Source organism: Struthio camelus, chromosome 2 (assembly GCF_040807025.1).
Source record: "Struthio camelus isolate bStrCam1 chromosome 2, bStrCam1.hap1, whole genome shotgun sequence".
Classification (NCBI taxonomy): domain Eukaryota; kingdom Metazoa; phylum Chordata; class Aves; order Struthioniformes; family Struthionidae; genus Struthio; species Struthio camelus.
Window position 1 is genome coordinate 68,174,071 of NC_090943.1, and position 18,546 is coordinate 68,192,616.

Sequence of the window (18,546 nt, forward strand, 5' to 3'; positions counted from 1 at the left end):
CATCTTACCAATTACTCTCACTGCTTCTTGAGTTTTTTTCAGCTTGCTAGTTCATTCATTCTTTTATAATGGAGAATAGGGGTTGTACTATTTTGATTCCACTGAAATTTAATTATCAAACTCCATTGTTAGGCCTAAAATCAGTTCTAACAATGCTTTCAGCTGACTACTATGCACAGAATGAGTGAAATCTTTTGAGTCCTTATAAGATTTGCCATACCAGGACAGCAACCGGTCCATCACAGTGTCATGCTACTTCTGCAAATAGCCTTTGCCTTATGTCCTCTCTGAAGATACAGTTCAAAAAACCCCTGTAACAACTCTGCTGTTCTCCATTTATGTACAGTGAAAAGGAAGGAAAATGAAGAAAGGATATATCTGGCCATGCTTTTTCCATGAAATGAGGTTCTCACAACAGACCATATGTCTTTTCAACTCAAAAGAGCCAAACTCCATTAGAATACCTAGGTTAGAATATCTAACATTTTCAGTAAGTTCAAAGTGAGGAACTCAGAAGAGAAATACGAAATGTTTATAGCTAAGTCTTCCAGACCTTACTTCCAGTTTTATTTACAGTGAATTCAGTGACATTGAGTTGCAGCAATGCAGAGTTCCCTCTGCTCCCTGGCAGGTTTTCTTTGCAGCACTTCCGAGGCCTAACTCAGCCATCTCTCTAACTCTGCAGGACCGGCAGGCTTTTAGGCTTCTTCCCTTAATCTCTCCTCTGCTGTACTCCTCAGACTGTGAGGCCCTCTCCTTCTTGTCCTGCTCAGATGCTTCCAGGAAAGCAACAACATTCCCCTCCTCCAGAGGAATCCACCTGACTACTTATTTTTTAAGGGAACATAATGAACAATGGACAGGAAATATATAAACTTTCTGTCTGACTATATTATGACCTTTCTGTCATACTAATGAAAGAGGAGGATTCTGATCTTTAATTTGTTTATCTGATCTTAATGGCCAACTCTGGAGAATCAGTTGTTTTTCCAAGAATCACCCATGCTTATAGCACTATAAGGTTATCAATGGTAAAAGATTTTGCAACCTAAAATTGACTTAAGTGATGCTCGTTTGTTCCCATTGTTTCCCATGTGTGTCCTTAGTCATCTCTGTGGCCTCACTGGCATCCCAAAAGTTCAACAGATAGAATTAGAATTTGATAAAGAATAGATAGTCCTGCTCACTTCCCCGTGGCTGGTTTGAGGTTTGACGCACAAGGCTAATGAGCAAACAGCAAGAAGCATTCCCATTAAAATCAGAGAAAATGGCTCTGAACAAATATATATACAGCTACACAGAGGCATTACCTATTGACAGAATGTTTTTTCTGAATTAATTTCACACTTCCTATGTTAAAAAATGTCTTTTCTTTCTGAGAAAGAATCAGGACTGAGTAGCAGGAAAGGTTAGTTTCTGCAGGATCGCCTCCTCATTTTTTGAGGAACTTGAAAGTGAACGCATTTGGTAAGCCCCAGAATCAGGCAAGGGGATCTCATGATTAAGGCCTGTACATGCTGCTACAGTAAAATTCCAGTCCACTGATAAAGTTACAATGAACTTTTCAGAGTCTCTCTGGACGTGTTTCCTTCTTTTCTGGGAAGCCCGGTGTTATTTGCAGAACAGCCAGCACATCCAGCCTAAGCTGAGGTCACTGGCAGCTGTACTTTTAACATGTAGTATTCTTATAGCTTTAGGAATCCAGTCATAGGAACCCCAGACGTGGTCAGCCAACAGTGGCAGTTACTTCTTGATTTAGTCTCCATTTTGTTTGATTACACTCCATCCATAAAATGGGGGTAAAATTACTTCCTCCCTGCAGAGGAGTGCTGTGAAAATAAATTCATGAATAGCTGTGAAGCATTCATCTGCTATAGTACTGAGCACTGGAAGAAATCTCTTGAGGAAATTAGTTCTGTCATCAGAACAGGGTTTAAGTAGCATGCAATGGATAAGGCAGGAGGAGGCCTTGAGCATTCAGCAGTGAAGTTGAAATAAAATATCAATGCATGTGAATTAAGCCCCCTTGCCTATGTGCTGAATGAGGTAGGAGTCCTGTAAAAGATTGCGAGTGTGCTTGTGTAACCAAACACTGTATTAAAAGGCACTGTGCAATGTTCACATCACATATGCAGATATGAGAAACTTTTCTGCCTTTTCAACAATGATAAGATCTTTGAGAGTTGGCTACCTAAGGGAAAGAGCTTGCACAGAAGAAAGGGAACTCTGTGGGATCACCCTCAGAAGTCTAGCAAATTATTTCCTGAGACAGTATGATTCATGGGAAAATGAAGCTCTTTATTTTTCCAGATTTGTGCAGGATCTTTGGGCATCTGGTGATTTTGGCATTGTATATCTTGAACTCATCTTCACCACCAATTAACCAGCTACAACAAAAGAACGATTTTCAGTAACAATCAACTGCATTTGAATGTGTGATGCAGCAAATAAAGCTTGATTCAGACCGCTGACAATCCTCTGGGCCATTACAAGTCCTTACCTGCAGAAGATAAAGCTGTCTTTTAAGGTGGGCTTTATTAGGCCCTCACGTAGACATTTTCTGTGACCCAGTCATACAACACCCAATTCAGTTCCCCATTGCAATCAGTAGAAAACTGCCTTCTGTTAAAAATATCATATTAAAATAGCACCTTCCAGCTACCTGCTCCTCAGTATCCCCATGTGTAGGGTGGAAATGAGCAGGTAAAATTAACTAATGATAAGAAAGTGCTTTAGGATCCTTGGATGAAGGAGCTGAATAAATCTACAGTATTATTCTTGGTCTCGTGACAGACTGGATTTCTCTTATACTCCACATTTTGAAAAGTCTGTTACATTATTTGCCTGTTCACATTAACAATGACAATAAATCACTTTCCTCACTTCACTAACAGAACTAAATTTTATTTACAGATTATAGTGTGGATAAGGCAGAAATACTGTTCCCATCACTACAGTAAAGGATCTGTCAGCACTTCCATTATCATACTTTAATTCCAGTGGTTTACAAGCCCATTTTGATTACCATTACCAAAAGGACTGCTATTTTTCAGCTTTATTAATGCTAAATGAATAAATCATGGAAGTTAAAGTTGCTTTTGTTCTCCCATAACTAAAACTGGCTTGAAGTTGAAAAATGAAATTTGGAGAGCAGCTGAATTTGTCCAAAGTACAGAGATGAACTGGCCACTTCACATGCTTACGCTGTAATTTCATGATCACGCATTCTAGATACGTATTGACATGATGACGTACTGGAAAAACTAATATTCCTGTGGAGCTATTCCAATTGTTCAGATACCTACTACCATTTTTAAAAAATTTCTTAAATACACATTTACGTTGTCTGGGTGGTCCTTGGGTTAAAGAATATGCTTTTAATAACTTTCCATCAAACCTATATTTTTTATTTTTAATAAAAAGGAGGAAATTAAAGACAAAAATCTATGTTATTTTAACATTCAGGTTTCAACAAAAATGAAATTCAAATTTAAGCTTGACATACCATCTTAACTCATTCAACAATTTATTTGTAACAAATGCCAATAATGGGATGAGTTAAGAATAAATCAGCCCTAAATGAAAACTCCTATGTTATGTTTCATTCCTAAAATATATGTGCGCAAGAAGGATTTCTCCCCTGTGTTTTTGTAATAAGAACTTACTGGGAGCATAAAACTATGAACTTTACTTGATCATGTGCAAGCTTTACTTTTTTGGAAACTGCTTGCGCGATGGACTCTGGGACCCCAAGGTCAGCAAGTAATACAGTTTATCCTGCTTGCCTATCCTGGAAAAGGAGAGGGCCCTGACTCCTCCAAATGCCATGACACCTCCAAATGCACAAGGGCCACAGCCTGAGCTTTTGCTGAGGATTGCCTGGAGCTCCTGGCTGTCCCCTCTGATTTTGTTCAGCGTGACTGAGAAAAACAATCCCTCTCTTTGAGAAGTCCTTTAAGCTCTTATCTTCTGTGATGAGAAATGGGGTGAGACAATCATATATACTGTTGCTGTCATGTCTCTAATTGTCTTTCCAGATGTAATGCTTGTGTTGCCTCATGCTGCGTACCTCTGATAGATAGTATCTGTTTGTTTGTTAGTAGTTTACTGTGTGTTAAGTTCTTCTAAAAGCCATCTATGTTCACTTAGAAGGACGGCAGGAAGGAAAGCTGTCTGCTTGCCTTGTTTTAGCTGCTGGACTGGGTAAATGCAACCTTGTGGAAGGATAAGAGAATACGTTCTCCTGAAAAGCTCACTGGGGGTGGGGGAAGGACTTGTCAAAGGAAAATTATGACTCTGCAGCAGGAACAGAAACTGGTGACTTCTAGGAAGAGAAGGAAGCAAACATATAGTCACAGCTCAGGGTGATGGATAGAGACAGACTATGGATTCAGAAGGCCTATGTAGAATATGTTGAAAAGTAGGAAATCATTCAGAAGCTGATTTAATACGTGTATACATCTCTCTCTCTCTCTCTCTGTATACGTATATACATGCTGACCTTTTAATGTCATTTTGTCTCATCCAGCAGATCTGTATTTTCTCTATAAAACTGCATTGTTTTAATTCGAGTTCTAATAAAATTCATATTCTGAAATTCAAAGGTCTGTACTGTTTGTGGGATGTTTACAACAGGCAACATGTATAGGTAGATGCAACTTAAAGCTCTGGCTGATTCAAAGACTCTTTCACATATATATTGCTCTGTTTTCTCTTCAGCAACCTGGTCATAAAAAGTATCTACACTGTCCACCTGATATTTGTAAATTCAATTGAAGATCTTTGTTACGGGATTTACAATCGGTGGCCAGATGTTTTGATGTTGGGTCCTAGAGTCAAAGTCAGGATTAATCCAATGAATAGTGATCTTACACCACCTAATATATATCACAGATCAACAGCAAAGGTACAGGTATTTTTTTTTTTTTGAAAATTAAAGTCCAGCATAAATATTCTGCAATGTAAAAAGTCCGTTAAATGGTAATTACATAAGTTACAATAGAGGTAAAATGTCCTATTTGATTTTGACCTTATATGGTGACAGAAATGTACAATATGCATAAGCAGACAGATATGAAGAGTATAATAATACTGTTTGATCTTGAAATTAGTTTGTCACCAGTAAAGCAGATACAAAATATGTTTCTTTGTGAAACATGAATTTTAATTTGGAAGTATTTTTAAAGAGGATGTCATGAAATTGGCAATGTTTAATTACAAAATCTTATGCACAAGAATACTTCATGATTTTTGATATATGTTCAATATGTGAAGGTGAACTGTTTTCTGTTTATATTCAAAACTCAGAATCAGGAACTCAATAGGTATAGCACGTGATGATGCATGGGAATCACTACTTAGGGGCTGATCAAATGATCTAGGGCTTTTTCATTGTCCAAAATGAGGAGAAGGAAAAGTCGATAAAATATCATCTGTGAAATACTTGAAATGGTAAAATAGCTTCTGAGTTTTAAAGTCCTAACCGATTTTCATAACCTTTATGTTGGCTGCTCTTTTCTGAACATATGTGCAGCTGTGACCAAAACCAAATCAAAACCATAATAAGAACAGTGGGACAGACTGTGTGTGGACTGAAAGCTCCTTTTGCTCCAGAGCTGACAAATGCTCCCAACCTAGGAATCATTTTGGGTGGGAAATAGTTGCTTCATGTGAGCACTGTGATCCAGAGATCATGCTTTCTTGCTTAAGACACATCATTTCTGGAATAAGTCCCTGCATTTCTCACAGTATTACAGCTCTTGTTCTATAGCGCTATCCACAAAGAATGAGGCAGTCATGACTACAGCCATGAAGTATGGTGCATCCTGGAGGGCTGACAGAAATTAGGTAGATACTCAGTGTGTAGAAAGGCCACCAATCCCCCGCTATAGGGAGATACTTCATACTCTATTTAGTCCATACCTTATGTTTCTTCTGCTGCTTTCTCTGCCCCTAAGAATGAAGACCAGGACACATTTATCCTTGATCCCTACAGTCCGAGGTTGCAGATTTGATTAAAAAATGCAAATTCAATTATAAGTTTGTGATTCTGGGCTCTGAACTTCTGAACTTACCTGAACGTGAGGTAATTTTCCCATGTTTTACTCCTGCAAGAGGGAATAACTGGCCTAAGCCATGAAGAAAACTGGTGGTATGCAAGACAACCTTTTGGATTTCTCATTTCTGGGGAAGGAGGAAAATATCCTTGGATATACGTCTTGAGAAACCAAATAACGCCTGGATACATACAACCATTACCTGGAGAATTAAGAGGGCTTTGTATAAGGAAAAAAGGTTGCCCAAATACCCAGATTTCAGGTCAGTTGCTGTTTTTTTGAAGATGATACTTAAAGCTTCCTTTTGAACTGAGTACACGTTACACAAAAGGTGTAGGAAACTTTGGGTGTTTGCAGTGGCAGGATGCAGTTACGTAGGAACGTACCCATTTTACAACGCTTCCTACCCAGACAGGGGCCTTGCGCCGGGCGCCTCCAGCTGCCCCCTTTGCCTTGCTCCCTCGCCTGCAGCGCCAGGGGCTGAAGCTGACCGTGCAGCCCGGCCCGGTGGTTTATTTACTCACACACGGAAGAGGTGCCTCCTGCTCCGCCTCTTAGCAGCTCCTCCTAGAAAAGCCGCGGCGGGGGTGCCCGGCGGTGCCCGCTTGCCAGCCGGCCGCGGCGCCGAGCGACCGTTATTCCATTCCCCCCTCCCCCCCCGCCCCCGGCGAGCGACCGTTATACCCGCCCTGAGGCAACGGTCGCTCAGCCCTTCGGGGGGAGGGGCGCCTCCTCAAGCGCGGCTGAGGGAGGGATGGCGGGAGGGTCTCTCCCTCCCCGCGGCGGCGGCGGCGGGGGCAGAGGTTAGCGGGCTGCCCGCGGCGCGGCGGAGGGGGAGGAGGAGGCCGGGCGGACTCTCCTTACCGCCGCGGGCAGGGCTGGCCGGGCCGGCGGCGGCCGCCGGAGGGCGCTCGCCGCCCTCTGCCGCCGGGCTGCCTGCGCCGACCGCGGCAGTCCGGCTGCCGGCTCGGCGCGCTGCGGCCGGGCATGGGCGAGCTGCTGCTGCTGCCGCCGCCGCCGCCGCCGCTCGCTCGCCGCTCGGCCTGAAGGGCGCCGGCAGCGCGTGAATCCCGGCGGGGAAGGGGCCATGGGGCGCTGCCCCGCGGCGCGGCGGCGCTGAGGCGGCCGGTGCTCCGCTCCGCTGTGCTGGGCGCGCAGCGTGCCGCAAGGCGGGGGAGCCGGGGCGGCTGCCAAGCGGCGGCGGGCGGGCGAGGGGGGGGAGCTGCGGCCGCCGGGGGAGGGCCGCCTCGCAGCGCCGCGGCCGGCGTGCGGCGCCGGGTTGCCCGCGCCGAGGGGCTGCGCTGCTGCCGGCGCCCGCCGCCACTCGGCCGCGCCGTTGTATGGCCGCACCATGGCCACCACGCTGGTCTGCCGGGTGCAGTTCCTGGATGACACCGACCCCTTCAACAGCACCAACTTCCCCGAGCCCACCCGGCCGCCGCTGTACACCTTCCGGCAGGACATGCCGCTCGCCACCCAGCTGCCCGCCGTGCACCGCCTCCTCCGCGCCCCGCAGAAGGTGAGGGGGGCGCGGCAGGCGCGATCGCCTCGATGCTGCCGGTCGCTTTATTTTATTCTCGTGGGGCAACTTCCCGGCGGGGGCGGGGGGGGATGTTGGGAAGCGGCAGGGGGCTGCGCTGTGCGGGGCGGCGGGTGGCCGGTGGCGGGGCGCCGTGGAGCCGGGGGCGCCGTGGAGCCGGGGGCGCCGTGGAGCCGGGGGCGCCGTGGAGCCGGGGGCGCCGTGGAGCCGGGGGCGCCGTGGAGCCGGGGGCGCCGTGGAGCCGGGGGCGCCGGCGCCAGGAGAGGGTTGGCAGGGGAAAAGAGCCGCTGCCGGCTTCGCCATCCCGCCCGCTGGGTGCTCGGAGCGCGGTGAGAGAAAGGCTGCCCTTTCCCCGCAGCCCCTAGTAACGATAAAGTAACAATAAAGCGCCAATTTCAGGACAGATGGGAGGAGAGGCGGTGCGCTGCCGCAGAGCGGGGCCGGGGCGCGGGGGGTGTCTCCAGCCGCTGCAGTCCCTCGCTCCGGGAATATATGGGTTTAAGTGGGGTAGGGGAGATGCCCGCGGACTTTGGTTGCCGCTCGCAGGTGACTCCCTCGGCGGTTCACCCTGACCGGGGCCGGGGGCCGGGGCACCTGCGAGGGGCCGCGCTGGGGGCCGCGCCGCCGAGGTGGGAGGCCCCGCAGCGCCGAGGTTGCCTTCCGCCGAAACACCTCCACGGACGCTCAGCCCCCTATGCGTTAGTTGTAGCTGCGGCATACTTTTCAGAGCAATCAGTGGGGGAAGCAAACGCCTAGTCGGATGTCGGATATAACGTGCCTCTCCCTTGCTGGACGTCCCTTCCGAATATCGTGGGGTTCTGCAAAATAATGTATTATGTAGGACAGACAGCTGAACTGTGGGGAGCACGCTTGTGCAGGCCGGATTTGAGCTTTGCTGTAGTAAGGTTTTAGGAGCTAGACGGTTACAGCAAGGGCTTTGGTAAAAATAGCAGTATGTCTGCTGGCCTTGAAACAATTGATACTGCTAGTCATCCTTGTGGAGAGCTGCTGCGTAGTGCTGCCACAACCGTTGTAAAATTGTACTTATGTCTTTTGCATACTTCTTCTAATACGTATGCTGGCATCTGTAACTCTGCCCTTGAAGCCAGGAACCCAGGCATGATATTTGAATTTTAGGTTTTCAAAACAATGCCATTGATTCACATAATAATAATGTCCTTTCATTATTTTCTTCCTTATTATTTTATCTTATATCTGCATATTAGCTCTGCAGAGTGCGCTGAAGGAAAAAAGGAAAAATATCCAGTTCTTTTTTAACAGAAGAGTAAAAGTTGTAAAACTCTCGCTCGCTCGCTCACTCTCTCTGTGATGAAGTGGGAGGAAAATACTCTCCGAACATCACTTGTTGCATTATATCTTGCTCTTGGGAGTTCGCGGGAGGATGACAAAGGGCTGTGTGTGCTCTTAGCTTTAAGGATATCCAAAACCTAATAAAAGTATTTCAGAGAAAAGCTCTTGGAGCGGACAGGAGTTTTGTATTTGTAGAACAGTTTCTTGCATAATAGTTGCCAAGGATACAGCATCCAGAGAACAGAGCTCTGCCTAACGCACAAACACTTTGAAAGTCCTTGGTGCACTGGGTCATTTCTGTTTTCATGTGCTCAGTAGTCCCTAATTCAGAGCCTGGTTGCATTGTTTCCAAAGAAGGCTTTTTTTTTTTTTTTTTTCTTATGAAAAGGAGGACAGGATAATAAATACCTAATAAATTAGAATAAAAAGATGGTTTAAAATCTGAATTTACAGTTAATTCAAGCTCATTTTCAAGAGTGTTCCACTGTGTAGTGTTTTACTTTTATGTTCCTTTGAACACTGTCTTGACGTTTTTTATAACCCTTTGCTAGCCTTTACCAGGGTTTAGTGTCTTAGGAGCCACCCAAAATCCATTGATCACTTCTATACATTTAACTCTTTCTCTCTGTTTCAGTGCGCAGTGTATTTTTTGAAGTTTAGTTGAAGTTTTTTAAACTGAACTTGAGGACTATGGATGAAAGATGAGTTAAACTCTAGTGGTGCTATAAAATCAGTTATTAAAGGCAGCTACTCTGCTAGTTCCTGTCCCCATGGCTTGTTAATCTAAGGTTCTGACTTTTGCATGCATTTGTCTCTGCTATTTTAATGTGGGTAGGTTCACTGAAAGATGTTTACATGATTAAAATTACCATTGTGTTTGCAAAGTTAGGACCTATTTCTAGAGTGCCTTAATTATGTCTCTTGGTGTTCTCTTACCATTTACTAAAAAAAAAAAGGGGGGGGGTGAGAGGTGGGGGGAAGAGAAAGTTGATTAAAACCAAATTGGTTTTATTTCTTCTTCTTTTTAAACTTAGAAGTATAATTGGATTTGGAAGCAAGTCTTGATCTGTAAAGTATCCTCTGATTGGCTGTGTTTTGAGCTTCTCGTGGAGGAATGCACAAGAGTTAGATGACTGAGATCCATGAACACTGACTAGGAATTGGATTTGCTACCCTGAATGCATTAAGTATATGGATGACATGAAGCAACTAAACCAACTGACAGAGTAAATTGAAGAGAAAGAGATCTACATCCTCCTTGCCTTGGAATTAGGTGCCTAATTGTAACCTCTCACTCTCCTTTTTTCCTACTTCTCTCCATACACACACCTTTCGCCTACAGCCGTATTTTTGGATGAAGGTGCTTACTGTACGTTGTGTTCCGCTCTTTCTGCCTTGTGTGTATAAAGGTGTGCCTGGAGCACATGCCAAATTGAATTTCACAAGGCGCTACTATTAGGAATGCTCACCTTGTGTATCACATGTAGTTTAGGATGCCTAGGTACTAGTTTCACCAAGATGGGAACACACGTAGATGCAATTAAGCAGCATGAGTTCTACTGTAATATTTTTAGTGACATCTAAAAATTCTTGTTGAATAACTAAGTCATGTTACAGCCTTTGTGGGTTGCTCATATAGATTTAATTGGCCACCGTGCCATTCTGGATCTGGCTTTTACTGCCTTGTTTCTCTGTATTATAGGTCTCTCTTTCTCAGTATCCACTGTACTGACAAGAAATGGATCTAGTCTGGAGTCTGAATTCAGATGTCTGTTGTCCGGTCCTGTGAACCTTGGGAAAATTCAAGAACTGGATCTAAGTTTGTGGTTCAGGCCTAGTGCCAATAACGTTAGTTGAATCTAATTTGGTACTTTGGATTTGTTGGTTTTGAATTGCTTTGAGTTACTTGATACTTCTGACTTGCTAACACAGGGTCATTCAGGAGAGCAGATATATATACGTGGCCAATGTGAAGTGCCATGCTTTTTTTAGAGATCTTCCAAACTTATTCATATAATTACAGCATGCTGAGTATGTTACCATATTCTATTTTCACATCCCACTGTACCGTTCAGTGTTAGAGCAGCTCTATAAGAAATACTTGTTCATAATAATACAGGAAATTATGCCTTTTAATTTATGAAGGAAATGTAATTGGAATACTTTGAATAATAATGGAAAAAAATTGCATACGGTGTGGTGATGGTCCCAGTGGGAAGAGAGAGATAAAATGGTATAAGGATAGTTGTTCTGACCTCTTGTTCCCTCTGAGAAAACTAGAGGCAACTTCTGTGTTCAAATCTCTTCCAAGAATTTATAAGTAGGAACAGTATCATTCAAAAAAAAAAAAAAAGTAGCATAAGCAAATAAATCCAATGAGCACTAGAGGGATTCCAGAGTTTCCTTCATAAACAAACTATCCAGACTTCCATCTTCAACCATACTGATTTAACCCTAGGTTAAAGGCCATGCTGATTCTGGGGTGTGGTGGGATGTAAACTGATAGCAGAAACTGTTCACAGGGTTGTGTCCTGGTGTGGAGCTCAGCTCTGGCATTGAACTCAATGCCAGGATATATCCTGACATAGACTTTAGCTTTTCTGAGAGCGGAAAACTTACCAATGGCTTCCTTTTCCTAGGTTTCCCCTGAAGCACAGTTGTATTATGAAATGCCTTGGCTTACAGAGGCTATGCAGAAAGGGAGGAGGAGAGGATTGTTTGGATCCTGATCCTGCTAGATATGGGGGTAAATAGAAAAGCAGTTCTTTGAGGAAAGCGTTTTTGGGTTGGTTGGTACACTCTTTGCAGGAGCTGAACTATATATAAGATGGAAATTGGAATATTGTTCTGCCTAGGAAAAAGGTCCCACAGCGATTGGAAACTGGCTGATATCTCCTGTGAGTATCGTGGCTAAGGATTGGTTTTGGGACAGTTGAGGAATATTGTAGTCAAATGCTGTTAAGGTGAGGCAGGTAGACCTTATTCTGCAAGAGAAGACAGGATAAAATGGGATGGTTCTTTCCAGAGGGTTCTCGAAGTTCTCTAGATTTAGCCAAGTATTTCTGGAGTTTACAAAGCCCCATGCTTCAAGAGATTGGCCCTGTAGTGATTGTGTGCGTGTTTGGATTTTCTGCAGAGGTGTTGACCAGTGTAAACAGGGCAGAATCCAGCTCTGTGTTTTAACTTGAAAGAGTGAGATGTATCAGAGATCAGTATGAAGGATGCTGTTCTGAGGCATGTTCAGGAGTATAACTGTGAAAAGGTGTTCATTTTCTACAGCTTATTATCTTCTGCCGTGTGGGCCTTCAAAGAAAGAAAGATCCCAGTACAGCAGATCTAAGTAAACATCAAATGCTGGCCTTCCAGCATTTAGACTTAAACTATTTAATGTAAGAGAGTTTTTAAGTTCTTTGCAAGATACGACTTTTGACAACTTATAGTTCAATTTAAGTGTATGCCTTAGGCTTTAAAAATGAATTGTAAAAGCAGTGGACCTATATGAAAGCTCTAGACACTTCTCTCCTGTGGGTTTCCGTTAGTTTAGCTGCTAATAGCTCAGGAGTCTTTGTAGAACTTGATTTTAAGGAAGCTGGAAGAAAGCATGATGTCAACTAGTTAGTTCTTGGAGTACTGGTAAATTTTCAAATCACAGATTAGTCGCATGTAGCATCTGCAAACTCATAGTACCATACGTTTACTGACTGACTGCAGTCACAAAGGAGGAGGTGAACAAGAAGTTAGTCCTGACTGTTATAATTCTCTAAGTCTTCTACCTGCAATTACAAATTCTGAAGCTTTCTTTCAAAACTAGTTGTAGAGATCTCATTTTTTCCAAACGCTTCAAAAAGTGCTTTATGAAGACTGCAGTATTGCAGTGCACCCTTAGGTAGACTTTGGTCTGTATCTGTGTTCATCGAGGAATGGTCAGAGTGTGAAGTGGGACATGGCATGGTGCAATCTCATCTTCTTCCCATGTTGTTCCAAAAACAAACATGCCTTTTCAAAACTCTCTCTGGAACAGTTTTCTATTTTTTTTTTTTCTGTGCTTCTGCAGCCATCCTGCCTCATAAGTAATACAGGTCTAAATTGGAGTGCCTTTTCTTTCCATCTGCTCTTGTTCACTGGTTTGTGAGGAGTGTTAGAATCCCTGGGCCACTGTGTGTGTTGTCACTGGGTCTAGGAGGGCAGTTATGCCTTGTCACCTGTCCATCACATATCACCTGTGACAATGCTAGTGAGTTTTCTTGTCTCCTTTCTTGGCTGTTGAAATGTTTACACCTCTCTGCAACATCTGCTTAAGGGGTCTACAGATGTATCAGGATTGGAAGTGAAAGTTGTTATACCTATTTGAAACTTCAAAAGAATGCAATTATTCTGGCGGGAATATAGCCAAGGCAGGTTAGCATGTCTTCTGTTTCAAAAAGTGCCGTGATTTTTTCAGTGACCCCAAGTGCTCAGGACTGGGGCTATACACCTTCTTTGATAAACAGTGCTTCAGTAGGCTCTACTCATGTGCTAGGATATTACTTCATTACTGGCTCAGAGAAAAGGGTGCCAGCTACTACACCTCTGTCATCACTTTCTGCACCACCTGGATTGCATTAGATCGATATTAACTTCATATTGTATTACAGTTTTATTAATAAGACAGCAAGGAATGTTGTTGCATATTTTTAGCAGAGGAACAAGTTGGGACAAAAGTAGCTCTGAGTTTTCTAGTAGGCTCAGCTGCCTAGAAACATCTGCAACCATCTGGCATATGAAATTACTGAAGTAAAGGTGAGTGAGACTTTAAAGCTCACGTTCCACGTGTCATCACCTTAACACATATATATTAAAAAATGCATTGCGGTTTACAATTCTAAATACTTTAAAAAAAAAAAAGTAATTCTGTCATTATGAGCATTTTAAGAATGCTAAAAAACAAACAAACAAACAAAAAAACCTTTGACTACCTGACTTTAGTACCCACTAACCCTCTGTCCATTCTGTGAATAGGGTATTTATTTGAATTAATCCTGACCAACTGCTGATTTTGAACCTGGATGCCTGGTCACTATTACTAAACAAGGGCACATTATTTTTATTAATCTCTTGCTCACATCCATCATCATTTTGCATATCAGTGGGCTGAATAGCAAAGAGGTGGGACCAAACAAGTAGCTTCATCTCCTTTTAGTTATAGTTCTAGAGTATTTTTAAGAGAGAATTGTGTTTTGCATTTGGACAAACAGGGCTCAAACCGTGTTGTCTTTTGATCACTAATAGTTAAACTCTTGATATCTTGAAGATGAGGAAAAATGTGCATAAATAAACAAGTTGTAATACAAAATCAAGTCGAGTACGCATAATTATGTACATTACTGAAGGGGGCCATAGACTGAGGCTTTATAGCCCTAAGCCACAAAAATAACAAGCTGTATCTTATGCTTTGTCTACCTAAACAAGTTTTATTGCCTTAACTGTATTGATAACACACCGCAATACAATTTTCCTCTTATGCATGATTATTTTGGAATAAAATGTAGTTACAGATAGCTTATATTTCCCTGTTTAGGGAAGAAGCTAAGTTATACCTTTGTCTTGGCTTCTGCAGTATCTTCTGCTTTTTAGAAACTGCAGACTATGCCCATTCAAAATATAATGGTAAGTAATGTTTATACTGATTCAAGAATTAAAATAGAAGACATGAAAATTTCAGCAATCGTCTCTGAAGCCAGTTACTTCAGGTTTACCACTGAGTCCTGCAATCCCTCTAAGTGTGATTAAGAAGAAAATAAGTATTAGATTTGTAATTGTGCCGTATCAGCCACATGTAACAGCTTTAGTGGTTAAGTAACACTTTCAGCTCTAGGAAGCTGACTGGGGTTTCTGTATCTGACTTTTTCTGGTGGATCGATTATCAGCAAAGAGAACATGGGGGAGTTATGGGGGCCCTCTCTGCTGGGTGGCTCAGCATACTCTTTGGGAGGCACCTGGAACATTTTGGGGGCTGGCAAAGGAGGAAACTGTAGCTCTCATAATCATGCCAGCTGGGTTGCTCCTCTGAAGGTCATAGACTAGGTAGGCAAGGGTAGCTGAAAAAGCATGTGCTATCTGCTTTCCTCCCTCATATAGTGAGAGGCTATTTTACACCAAGGTTTGCAGGGAAGAGCATAATGGCGGAGAGCACAATCGGGGCACCAGCTGGAAATTCATCTGTGCTAATGAAAGGCTGAAGAGAGACTCATGCCTGCTTTTGGGGAGAGTAGGCTAGTGGTTCTGAATTTTCTCCATAGTACCAGTGATGTAAATAGATTTCTAGTACTGTGAAACACTTGACGTTTTATGGGAAGTGAAGAAATCAAGAGCTACATATCCACCCTCAGTTTATTAACATGTTGCAGCAGCTGTCCCTGGAGTGTGACCTTTGGCTCCACATATAAAGGGTTTTTTTTTCCCCCTTCATCTAGCATTGTGGGGGAGTTAGCTTGCAGCAATCTGCAATCCTCTGCCCTCTTTATGGGAGGTCTTGGTGCCTCTAGTGGGGGAGAGCCTCCCAGGCTTGCCAGGCAGGGAATTAAGGATGCCCATTGAGCTTTATTCTTTGCACCTGAGTGGGGTAGCAATCCTGCAGGGCCCCAGCAATTAAAAGGCAACGAGCAGCTGGTGAAGAGGGAGTGAGCAAGAAAGGGGGGGAAGGAAAGTATGCTGCTTCCTGCAGCCTTTGGAGAAAAGAGGAGAGTCCTACAAGTCCAACTGAACTGTGAGGTTTGGTTGTGCTGTCCTGGCTTACAGGCAGTAAGGACCTGTGTGGCTGGGCATTGCCTTGCAAGAGTAAGTGAATTTTTGTTTGTTTTGTTTTGAATCTGGCACCTTCAAAAGGTGAAGGGACTAAGAAGCTTGATGGCAGGGAGTGCTGAGGAAGGAGGTGGGCTGTAGATTTACTTGTGTGGGTGACTGCCAGTCTGAAGAGCATCTCCTTTGCTACTGCCTTCAAAGTTTCTAAAGTTTCCCTAATAAGACAGATCTCTTCTATTTCTTTTCTGTAGGCTTCTTTGTAGGAGACTAATGTGATTGTAAAGTGAATGTTTTCTGCAAAAATGTATCTGAGGAAGAAGAGTTACAGAGGGGAGAAATTAAACTATATGTGCTTTTAAGTCTCTGCATATCTGTTTTAATCCTTGTTTTCATCATTCTGTCTTTCAACTACTCTATATTATGCTACCAGTTGAGAAACTAGAGTCAAGCTCTTCTTGTAAACGTGGAAGGCGCATACCTTACTTGTGGTCACGGGGGAGGTATGCAGGCTTTATTTATAATTGGAAAAGCAGGCTGTAGGTGAACCATGGTATTTTATTTAAGGGAGGTATGACTGATTTAACATGTATTAGTGGTCTAAATGATTCATATATGGTAATGATTACGGATGTTCATGGTTGAAAGACTTATTTCGTTGTCAATTTTTCTGTGTTGGTTTGATTAGAATAGGTGAGACATCTTGTATCTTGTGGCTCTATGAGGAAGGATGAAAGTGTAAACTCTTCTGGATTTAGTATCCATACTTGTTTGCTTGTGACCTAAGCATTCCCTTCCTGTCCTATGCACCTACTTCATTTTATACTGTAATACTCTGCGTTGTTTTTGCTTGTTTATGTTGCTTTTACACATTTTGGAGAAGAATAGTGGGCTTAAATTATTAAAATACCATGAAAATAAGTGCATTTCATTTTGTTGCATTTGCCCTGTAGATGGTAACTTATTAACATGTAGGTGCTGAGTTCAATTGTTTCTTTTTTAAGCTTGTTAAATAGATAACTTGTTTGCTGTATTGTTTCAGCTACTATGTGGTGATTAAACTGTTCATCTGCATGTTATTCTGCTTTATATGTGTGTGTTTAAATAGCTATTTGAGAAGCTCCCAGATTGAGTTTTGGTTTAAGAAGGAAAATAAACCATTTTCTGGTGAAGGTGAATGTTGTGCAGAAAAAAAGAAAATTTTGATGCTTCAGAAAATAAGGGAGTGGAGTTTCTGAGAGTTAGGCTGTATTTCTCTGTTCAGATGCTACTGAATTATGCTTTTAGATTTTTGGTCTTCTTGTTGAACCTTTGTCTGGTTCTAAACATAAGAGTGGGGAAAAAAACTGCCATGGTTAATGAATGTGAGTTCATGCTAAGCATAGGGTATGACAATATCTTTTCTTTTCTGAACTTTACTACTCGGTTTCTCAAGGTTCAGTTTTCTTGATCCTTTTATTTCACTTGCTGAAAAGAAGTGATCAATACTGAAAAAAGTGCCCTTCAAGAAACAACACCCAGAAGAAAGCTTGACATCTATCTGGAAGCTTGTTTTGATGATCAGAATTATCTCAAGATGCAGTGTATGTTTTTTGGGTTTTTTTTTTTTTTTTTTTTTTTTTTTTTGCCAATTAGATGTGCCTTGATTTACATCTGTTGAGTTTGAAAGTCTTCAGAACAGTTTTGTGTTCCTTGTAGTCTTTCCATTAGGGCTGTGTTTCAGAAGCAAGCATCTCCTAATGTTCGTCTGTGTGAAGATGGTGAAGAGGGAGGGAATACTGTTTAGACAGGTTTTCAGAAGAAACGTAGTTAAATTGCTTGACTAAGTGAAGGATATAGCCTGCTGTAGCAAAAGTTAAAAGATTAAATATTTTCGGAGTCTGGTAGTAAGATACAGCCTCATTTGTCTTCCTTGCTTCATTAGTTAGTGTGCAGCAGCAGTTCTGGAATATGGAAGTCATTACTATTTGATGGTATATGTCCCTTGGATATATCCTACTGGATAAGTGATTGCATCGTGGTGTCACTGTTCTTCGCTATGCTCAAAACATTACTGGTTTTCTCTTAGGTCATAACAGTCCTACTTCTGAAGCCATCCGTGATGCAGCAATCTTAGTTTTTCTTTTTTTCTTTTTAATTAGTCTATATAATTGTAGAGAAAAAGCTTGAATCTCCTAGAGATTAAAAAAGATGTTGATATTGAAGATGCTGTTAATTAAGAATTTAGTGTATGAAAAAACCTCTTGAGTGATTTGAAGAAAAGAAGACTTTTAATATATTTGTTCAATATTATGGGAGACTGGTATTTAAATGCATCCTGAAAACTGCTCCTTCAAAACAGGTCCTGTAACTGTTACCTCAGCAGAGGAGTTAAGCATTGCACAGGATGAGGACTGAGTTGTCTCCTTATTGGTAGTATTTTCAAGGCAGGCTTGAAGTGAGCTACTTTGGTGTTGACAAAGTGAAGTCAGCTGAACAGCTGCCAATGAAGGTGAAAGGATGTTGATTTTCAAGGCTGCCAAAATGTTATCTTTCTTTTGTAAGCACTAGATCATATCAAAAGAATTGGAATAAAACTATCATTTATTTTAGTATTTTCCTTTGTGGAGTATTAATCAAGACAGGCAAGATATGAGTGTGTACTCTGCTAATAAAGAAATTCACTGGCATAGAGTAACTGTCTTTCTAGTGCTGTTCCTCGCGAAGTGGAGCACAGTTTGCAATTCTATTCTCTCAACATGTTTTAACATGTAATTGCACTGGCCTATATACAGTAACTTGACTGTCTCGGAGCTTTAATCTTGGCCATTGTAAAAGTACTGATTGAATTGCAGGTTAAAAATAGTAGGTTTAAAAACTCAG

The 18,546-nt window shown here is 42.5% G+C and overlaps 1 protein-coding gene across 9 annotated transcripts in view; it reads left to right on the top strand.

The window, feature by feature from the left end:
- The first annotated feature begins 6,613 nt into the window (after window positions 1–6,613).
- The window catches only part of FHOD3 (formin homology 2 domain containing 3), a 414,657-nt gene continuing 402,724 nt past the window's right edge, over window positions 6,614–18,546 (top strand). For 7 of the 9 annotated variants that reach the window (XM_068936165.1, XM_068936166.1, XM_068936167.1 and 4 more), the window contains exon 1: window positions 7,312–7,575. In XM_068936165.1, coding sequence (XP_068792266.1) covers window positions 7,408–7,575 — 168 coding nt within the window. In that variant the 5' untranslated portion in view covers window positions 7,312–7,407. Of the gene's footprint in view, window positions 6,860–7,311; window positions 7,576–18,546 lie in introns of those variants that run through there. The other 2 variants (XM_068936172.1, XM_068936173.1) reach the window with 1 other exon arrangement.